The 9,054-nt window shown below is 36.4% G+C and overlaps 1 protein-coding gene across 2 annotated transcripts; it reads right to left on the bottom strand.

Annotated features, from left to right (window-relative positions):
* Positions 1–8,806, bottom strand: LOC133678574 (DDT domain-containing protein DDR4-like). Of its 2 annotated transcripts, none has more exons than XM_062100934.1 (12): positions 8,116–8,806; positions 7,907–8,017; positions 5,550–5,636; positions 5,390–5,427; positions 5,228–5,309; positions 4,170–4,276; positions 3,801–3,960; positions 2,387–2,479; positions 2,085–2,208; positions 1,611–1,653; positions 1,305–1,493; positions 1–1,216 (listed from the first exon to the last, which is right to left on the bottom strand). In XM_062100934.1, exons 1-12 carry the CDS (start codon positions 8,479–8,481, stop codon positions 478–480), a joined length of 2,139 nt encoding a protein of 712 aa, XP_061956918.1. In that variant the 5' UTR covers positions 8,482–8,806; the 3' UTR covers positions 1–477. The 2 variants fall into 2 exon arrangements, with proteins under 2 accessions (XP_061956918.1, XP_061956917.1); XM_062100933.1 differs by having other exon boundaries at positions 1–1,222; positions 8,116–8,805.
* Positions 8,807–9,054: the final 248 nt, after the last annotated feature.

Here is a 9,054-nt window from a genome sequence, read left to right as displayed (position 1 = left end):
TTAAATTGGAAAGTGATACAATAATTACCTTTCAAGGGAGGATGATCCATCACATACAGAAAACAATGGCCTGACCTGATCATTTTATCAACACAACCAACCAAAATGTTCATGAGGCAGATCATAGCCACGATCATGAAAGATTAAACTATAGGGCCTGAACATCTAAACGCCAAATCTTTCAGCTACAATATCAGTTAAGGTTATTGTACATTAATTGGATAGCATAAGTAACCCCAGTGAACTCTCATTGACCCGTTGTAGGCTTCTATGAATGTAGACATGCTAAAAAATGACTCTACCTAATCTACAGAACTCTCAGCATCAAGTTGCTCCTTGCTGCAAATTGCATTAAGGTTGTTGCTTAGCTTATGCCATGGAAGAACCCAGACGGTAATTTCCTCCACAGGCTTATCACAAAATTTAATAACATTTTACTATCGTACATTGAGCTTCTTTTCCAATAGAGAGTGAACCTCAAAAATCATTTCTATCTTCATCTTTCATTACTGTGTTTGGACTATCATCAAAACCAGAACCCGGTGCAAGTTCATTGAGATCAAGGAAACGTCTTTTTCTTACACCCTCAACTTCTTCTTGGACTGGGTTATTTGATTCCTCAGGCGGCTGATGTTGCTCTTCCCGTGCTATCACGGTGTCACCTTCAACAGGCTGATCAACTTTCATATTTTGCTCATCATCATTGCCATCAGAATCTCCACTTTGACTTCTGGCTGAATACTCTCCATTCTCACTTGCATCTGAGTGCTCATCTGATGCATTTGATTTCTCGCATTTTATTGACTCTGTTTCTGACTCGGACAGCTCATATTGTCGGTAATTAATCTGGTTCCGAGTGGCTCTTCTACTGCGTCTAAGACCTGACTGGATCTCATCAACAGACCTTAATTTTGTTTCCCTGCGTGTACGCCCTGGCAATTTCTTGAATTTTTGGGGCTCATCACTATCCTCACTGATACTCAAGGAACCCTCTTCTTCATCTTCCTCCTCCTCTTCACCATTTTCATCATCCCACTGATACTCTTCATCCCCTTCGGAGCTGCTAGACAGCCTCCTCTGCTTACGTTTCCTCAAGTATTCGTCATCATAGACAGCTTCTCCAACTATATCATCATCACTGTCAAAGTCTGCCTCGTTATCTGAAACTGCCTCAACAAACTCTTTTGCTGAATACCGTTGAGGCCTCTGTCTTCGTCTGTTGCTGCAAGCCATTATGCAATGATAAGTTTATGTGCAAGATCAAGGAAACATTGTAAGTTCTGAGAGATATAAACTTATATCACCTCCGGTCCAAAGCTTCAGATTTATGGTCTTCATCCATGTCATCATAATCAAGAGAATTAGGAGATGCAGCACTGAAAGTGCCATGTTGTGATGCATGTGAAGGACCACTCCATTTACCATTTGTAGAAGCTTCAGGTTTAGCAAAACCTTCTCTTCTGTGAACAGGTTCTGGGGATGGTGGTTTGCGCCTAAAAAAAGTAAAGAACAAGAGAAAAATTGATATTCCTTGGATGAAGATAAAATGAATCCCTCCAAGCATGGGAAGGAAACAAATAAATGATGAATGTCCATGAACAAGAGCTTACTTTGTTATTTTGATAGCCTCATTGATTGACCGATCATAATCATCTGCAAAATATAATTGATACAGCAATCAGATTGCCCATTGTTGTATGAGAACAATTATTACTATAATAAAAGCACATCCTAATTTAGAAGTGTTCGTCAGCCAGAACAGATGTCTGAAAGTTCAGCAAAACTGAAGTAACATATGCAAGTTTTATTCAAAATAGAATTTTAAGAACATAAGAGGGATAAAGTTGCAAAAAATAGATTTCCCGGTTTACTTTCCAACGTTAACGTAAATTCTCTGTTCAACATCCCTCAAGTTCCCCAAAACAAAACTCCTGGAATGGTAAACATAGAGGACTAGGCATTATAGGCAAAATCTACTTTGAGAGAAATAGTAATAGGAAAATACAACAGGTGTCGAGAGTAATCAATTACAACAGCTACTAAATCTATTGGTACTGCATGTTTCATAAGTTTTCTTTGCTTACCAAAAGTATATGTAACAGGCTTTCTATCACGGAGTGAACGTCCTGGGGCAAGTCCATCCATGTTCAAGAAATTATCAAGAAGTAAAGCCTGCCTATGTTGCTTTTTCAGCAACCTCTCTTTCCTCTGAGCAAACACAAGTATAAAAGAAGGAATCCTGAATATGATTTCATTTTAGGAAAAGAGAACTTAAAGCAGATTTCAATCAAGAATACCTAGAGGCAAGAAAGAAATAACATTTCTTTCTTGATTGATGAAATCCAATTACCTAAAACATGTTAATCACTAAGCAAATTTTCAGTACCTTGTAAACCTTCTCAATCTCGGGGAGCATGTCATTCTTTAATTTCTTCCCCAACGAAGCCTCTGTTCTATTTTTGCTATTAAAAAGCTTCTCCTGCAGCAGTTTAAAAGCTTCAATAAGGAACAATACCCCCACAAAAGTACATAGCAGATGGCCACGTTAGAAACCATCAGGTGGACCAAATGTCTTTACCACAACTGGAATATCACTGGCACTAAAAGGTGTATAGAATTGTTAAGCATGGCGAAGTTTCAATGTCAACAACTGAACTCCCACGATCAGTAAAAAGCTATTTTGAGATAGCAAGATTGGTTCGTAATTAGTGTATCATACCAACTTAATTTTTACTTTGGTTTTTCAGGTTTTTAAACCTATCAAAGGAACTGTCAGCAATGGCAGCTGAGTATAAAATTGAAGAAGAGAAGGTTAGCCCTCACACAAAAAATTAAAACTACTCATTACAAGTACAATTCTCTGATGAGACCAGAAAAGGAAAGTGTGGCACAAAGAATGGTATGAAATACAAATCCAAGAATGGTATGAAATAAAAATCCACCAAATGAGAAATCCAAATATGGAACTTGAGAGGGTCAAGGCTCTTAGAGGATAGCTTTGACAACATCACCACAATTTAGCGTTTGGCCATGAAGTTACAGTTGAAAAAAATGGGTCTAGCTTCTAGACCCCTTGACTGGATATGCATTTTACATTGTGAATGATAGGTAGTCTCAAAAATTTAACCTACCACTAAAAGGATCCATTATTAAGATGATTTTTTTGATGCACAGCTCAAACATCTATATAGACTTCCTGCAGCCTAAAGAAAATCTCATCCCAGTCCATTTTCAACTAACATATGTCAATGGGCACATACAAGCAAACCCTTTATGTAAGATCTTGGAATCTAATTTTTCACCAACTTGGATAGAAATTGATTGGAAAACCCACTCTGTTTTACAGTTAAATTTAACAGGAAGCTGGGAGGGCATCATAATATCTAACTTATCATTACAAGGCCCAGAATCATACAACCTGACATTCTTTGTGCACAATAATTCTCTTTTGTTCTTTACCGTAGTAATCCTCTATTAGATTAATATCTCACATTCTCATCATCCATAATTCTGCTTCATCAATAATCATTACTGCAGGAGAAAGAATCTATAGAAGAGACATATTACAAGGAAGGCACACTGCCATGGATGTCAAGGCACATCACAGATTCAAAACATAATCTCACAACAACACATATCATCCACACAAAAAAAGAAAGGGAATGAAATATGAACGTGAATTTACCATGAATGCTGTGTAGAAATAAATAGAAAAGTTCAGATTATTTAAAAACATGACAACCTTGCATCAGTACTTGAACAAGGAACAAACACAAAATCATGCCATTGAAGTAACTTACAGAAACATCTTGAAATTCTTCGAAATTTGTTGCAACTGTCTCCCACAGGTATGTCACATTAGGGATGATTTGAGATCCCTTTGCCTTTGCTTTAGCCTTCACCTCAGTTTTTCTTATTTCCCGGTATAACCTTTGACCAATTGTTGGATCATCTTCATACCTGCAACAACAACAAAACTGTAATTGTAGAACTTACAGTACACCAAGGACAAAAAAAACTACAAAAATAATAGGAAAAAAAGAGGAAGAAAAAAAATTCTCTAGTTATAACATAAAAATATCCAGCTGATCATTTCAATCATTATAAAATTGATAAGCGAACACAACCATAGTAAATTAAATGCATCATGAGAAGCTTATCTCCATTACCAGTAATTAATTCCTTGTGAATCACCTCCAATACGTTCCTTTCGAAATAATGAAAGTTGAATGCCATGCTTGAGGGAGTTGTCAATGTAATTCCGTATATCTTCTTGCTGCCAAAGATCACCCAGATTCAATTCCATTGCTATAGAAAAAAAAAGTCCAAAGAAACTAGTGCAAAGCAACCAAGATGTTCAAAAAGTTCAAAGAAAAATAAAGAAACAAGATAATATCCCAAGAAAAAACCAATAATAAATTACAAACCCCAACATAATTTCTAGCAAAACATCCCAACAAAAGCCTTCAAAAGCAAGATTTTATTGCAAGCCCACAAACTAATTCAGTTTGATAAAAGGAGATAACATGTGGCAGGTGTTCCTTACTTAGGTGATTGATGGAAGGTTTGACAATAAGGAAATACTTCTATCTGGAAATGATTAACATGATTATAAATAAACACAAGGTACTTCTAGAATGATGCGTAGAATACATAATAAAGAACTGCATCTAAATTATTCTGTGGAATACACAAGAGATGAAACTTGTCCTGAGATTACAAGGCTGCCAAAGCTTTGTGATGAAAAAGAATTCGACAGCAACAAAACATATTTTGAATAGTGAAGTACATGCATACAGGAAACAATGATATTGAGATAAATGAAAAGAATACCAAGTAAATTATCTACCATATATTCCACTCTACAGAAAAATAAGGGGCTCAGTTATGCTCAACAAAGACAAATAAAGCAAGTGTTGGGACCTATTTGATTCAAGCTGAAGGGACTACAAGATGAAACAAATGCCAAAAGGACTGGTGGTCACATTGTACAAAAACAAAGGTAAAAGTTCTTAGAGGGAGTCAAATTCTCCAGAAATTTCATTTATCTGTCCCAACAAAATGGCCATCAAGGTATTATGCTCTGTTCTCCATCTAATCAAACAAATCTTAACATGAATTTATTGCAGCACTTGACATGTATTGCCAGTTTGAACAGTAAAATGAGAACCAAGCAGCAGTAAAATGAACAAAAATCCAATAAAATTTTTGCTGCCAGTGACAATACCTCAACACGAATGTCACATAATGCTTTCAGTATCACCACACGGACACTAGGATCAAGTGTTTTATACACTTCAACCTCCACCCTACAACATTAAGGTGAAAACACGAATCAGAATCTTAAAACATTTGATTCAAGAGTATCCAGGAATGCAAATCTACTCACCCATGTGAAGCAACCAAGGGAAGTTCCCCATCTGCAACCTGCAAAGACACCAAAGTCATCTTAAAATGATATTCGCAATAGCTAAATCCCACCCCACTGGTCCCCCTTTTTTTTTGTTCAATACTGTCAACATTAATTAAAAAACAGTATACTGAGTTACCCAGTGCCACCAGTCTCTTAATTTTCTGCACAAAACAGTAACCCAAGTATCTCGTGTAAGGGCCATTCTGGTAACAGGGGGGATTGCCTAAAATGAGATAAATCAAAAGCGATGAGAAATCAATGTTGCAATAGTGCACATCAATGTAATATAAGCTGGCTTTCCATCAGGAAGAGCATAAATATGATCCTGTTGCACCTCAAATACTGCATCAGAATGCAATTTGATTTAAATAGCAGTTAGCTTTTCCAAGCATAATTTATCATATCAATCAAACCAAACCATAAGAAAAGTTTCCATTGTCAAATAAGATGACCATACAAAATACCACATATAGTTTGCTGCCAATACATAATTGGGTTTTACCATTTAAGGTGAAACTTATAGCATTTATTGAAAGTTGATATCCCATCTATCTGGTTTTTGGGGTAATGTAATCTAGGTGTTACCTTGCAGGGAAGACATGCCATTATAAAGGGAAATGCATGTTACAAATACAATATCAATCAGAAAATAGTACATACACAACATATAACAAAGAAAAGAAAAGGATGATGACAAATATCAATCAGAAAATAGTACATACACAACATATAACAAAGAAAAGAAAAGGATGATGACAAATATGTAACACATTGGTTTGGTGCCCTATCTTCAGTAAATATCAATTTGTTCAAGCATGTGATTTTACAATGCAAAATAGCAACATGTGAACTGCTATTCTTCCCAACTAAAACTTAAATACAAGTCCAAAATGTTTGTTTGCTCTACTTCTAAGATTTGAAACCTTTGCCTTGAAACTCTCAAGCATGAATTCAAACTAAAGCCAGACTATAGATTTGTGTAGATAATTAGAAATCCATCCATAAGTCACAGATGAAGATAAACTGAAAGGAACCGAAAAACATTCTCAAAAATTTCATAGATCACAGCTACATGATAGAACTTCTTTCAAGCATCTCCCATTTTAAAATGATCATCTAGATGTAGTGCTCAAAACGGCATGGATAATGGAATTATTTCTGCAGTAATTTATACTTCAGTGGTGAGGAAAAAAAAAACACTGGGAGAAACCGCATTAACTAAAAGACCTAACCTAGCAGCATATGCAACCCTAATAAGCTACAGCGTACCTCAGAATCATGCAAGTCAACTGTGCATTGGTGAGAATCACAGTACCTCCAAATCAATGATTTCAACAAAATAGGTGATGATATCAGAATAGGAACTCCAGAAATTTGTGATATCATTTCAAATCAAGACAGCAAAATTGATAATATTGTTTAAATTTAAAAGAAGTTCCTGCATGAAAAATTGTAGGTCAACAGTACCATTCCCTATCCAAAATATGATCCAAGTCATCTTGCACCTTTTATTTTGTAAAACACCATATTTGCTTCCAAAATTATGATAGCTAATCATTTTTTTTCCCCTCTCATTCTGTGGAGAATAATTTATCCTCCTGTGGGATAGCCAAAAACAATAACTATTCAGGTTTATCACTTTACTATCAAACTTGAGAAAACCCTAGCCAGATTTTAAAGGTGCACACCAGCAACATCACATGAACTCAAGTTGGACAAACAAATTACTGCTTCTTCCTGTTAGACTACAAAAGACTAGCCATTTATCCAGCAAATATTTAGGCATGTTTCCACCTACATATCACGTTTTGCAACTTTCTGGAGGCAACTTATTTGAAACTATAGTGAATTCCCAACACCTATGACAAATCTTTCGACATGTCTGACTTGAGGGCCCCAAGACATCCACAGATTCAAGAAGTTGTAAAGGATACCAACTCCAGTGATATCTCTGGTGACCAATGATACCAAACTTCCTACAAGTAATAATTTCAGATCAGCCTATACAAGCCTTGAACATGTGGCACATATGATCTCAAGCAGTCCCTAACAGATAGAAGCAAGAGCCTAAACTAAAACCCACCAAACTCCAATTTCTCATTCTATTGTAGAATAAACACTGCCCATCCAACCGCATACTTCAAAGGTAAAGTTCCATAATGGAAGAAACAAGAGAAAGCAGCATTCAATACTCAAATTGACACATTAAAAAAAAAAAAAGTTATTTGTTTGAGGTATTTAATCTCCCATGAAAATGTTATTGTGCAACAATCAACTTTGTTCGCAGCAGTAGAAAATGAAAAAAAAAAGAAAAAAGAAAAATAAATTGATGTTACTAACTAACATTGGACCGTCAGCAAAGTAAAAAACATTTGCTGTAACTTAAGCTTCTAAAGAAGCAGAACTCAAGAGGTTCAATCCATCCATCCATCCAAAGCAAGGACAAAAAAAGAGTTGTTGAAGTTGAAAAGGGAAGGAAAGCAAGCACTAAACCTTTAACAAAGGCATATGAATATCCCCCAAAGTATCATTAGGTGTAATCAAAGCTGTCTCAAACTCCTCAGCTGAGAACTCCACTGTTATATTCAATAGATGCCTAAATACCTGAACCATCAACAATTTTAATGATATTTTTTTTCTAAACAAATCAAAGTCTCCAAGAAATTAGCAAAACCCCAAAACCAAAAAAATAAAAAACTTACATTTAAAAAATGGAGTACTGAAGCTAATTCCCACATGGAGCGGAGGCTCCACCTCGGCAACTGTGCCGGCTCAGGAGGGGCCACCAGCTGCGTCACGATCTTGCTACTTCCACCACTGCATTGCTCTTTCTGCTGCACCGAAGACTTATCTAACTGCTGTTGCTGTTCCTGCTTCTTCGGCTTCTGCTTCCGCTCGATCACCGCCTGCTGTTGCAGCCTCGCCGCCGCCCGTATTGTACAAGCTCGCGACGGCCGATTGCTCCTGTTAACAGGCGGGGTTTGGGATTGGGCTTGGGCGTCGTCGTTTAGAGGAGTTTGGGCGTCGCTTTGGGAGATCGGTGAAGGCGAGGGTTGTTCCCGAGACATGGTTAAGGAGAGAGAGATCGAGAGGGTTTATGTTAGTTAATGTAGGATTACATGTAGACGATCCTCGATGTTTGCAGAGAGAGGGAGAGATGGAGGACCTAAGGTCCTAAGTCCTAACCATCATCCATCCAATAATTAAATTAGTATTATTATAATTATGTTTGTGATTTTTAATGCTTAATAATGCCCTAATATTTATTATTGGAGGTGGAAAAAGAAAAAAAATTAGGGAGACCAAGGACTTGTGATTGTGAAGTTGGAGGGTGTCTGTCGAGAGAAGGAAGAAGGAGAATGAGGGGACAATAGCCTGCGAATTTGGGGGAGAGTTCTTTTGTTGGAGGGTTATTACCTTTTTAACCCAGGGCTTATATTGGGTGTTCAATTTGGGTTTTTTTCTTTTAAAAAAAAAAAAAAAAAAACCCTTCATTTGTTAGGTTTTTGAATGATGATATATATTCGATAAGATAATTTTGGCTTGGTTGATTTTATTCTGGGTTGGGTTAGTGTAATTTCTAATTAATACTGGTTTATCATTACAAATTATAATTACAAAATTAAAATAAAATAAAAACT

This window comes from Populus nigra, chromosome 18, assembly GCF_951802175.1.
Source record: "Populus nigra chromosome 18, ddPopNigr1.1, whole genome shotgun sequence".
Taxonomy (NCBI): Eukaryota; Viridiplantae; Streptophyta; class Magnoliopsida; order Malpighiales; family Salicaceae; genus Populus; species Populus nigra.
The sequence above is the reverse complement of the archived record's forward strand: the minus strand, read 5'-3'. Positions and strand labels throughout refer to the sequence as shown.

Excerpts from the sequence above, each read along its gene's own strand:
- LOC133678574 (XM_062100933.1), bottom strand. The coding sequence starts at position 8,481 with ATGTCTCGGGAACAACCCTCGCCTTCACCGATCTCCCAAAGCGACGCC. Across the intron at positions 4,277-5,227 it reads TATGTGACATTCGTGTTGAG|CAAGAAGATATACGGAATTA; the intron begins GTATTGTCACTG and ends GATCTTTGGCAG. Across the intron at positions 1,223-1,304 it reads TCTGAAGCTTTGGACCGGAG|CAACAGACGAAGACAGAGGC; the intron begins GTGATATAAGTT and ends AATGGCTTGCAG.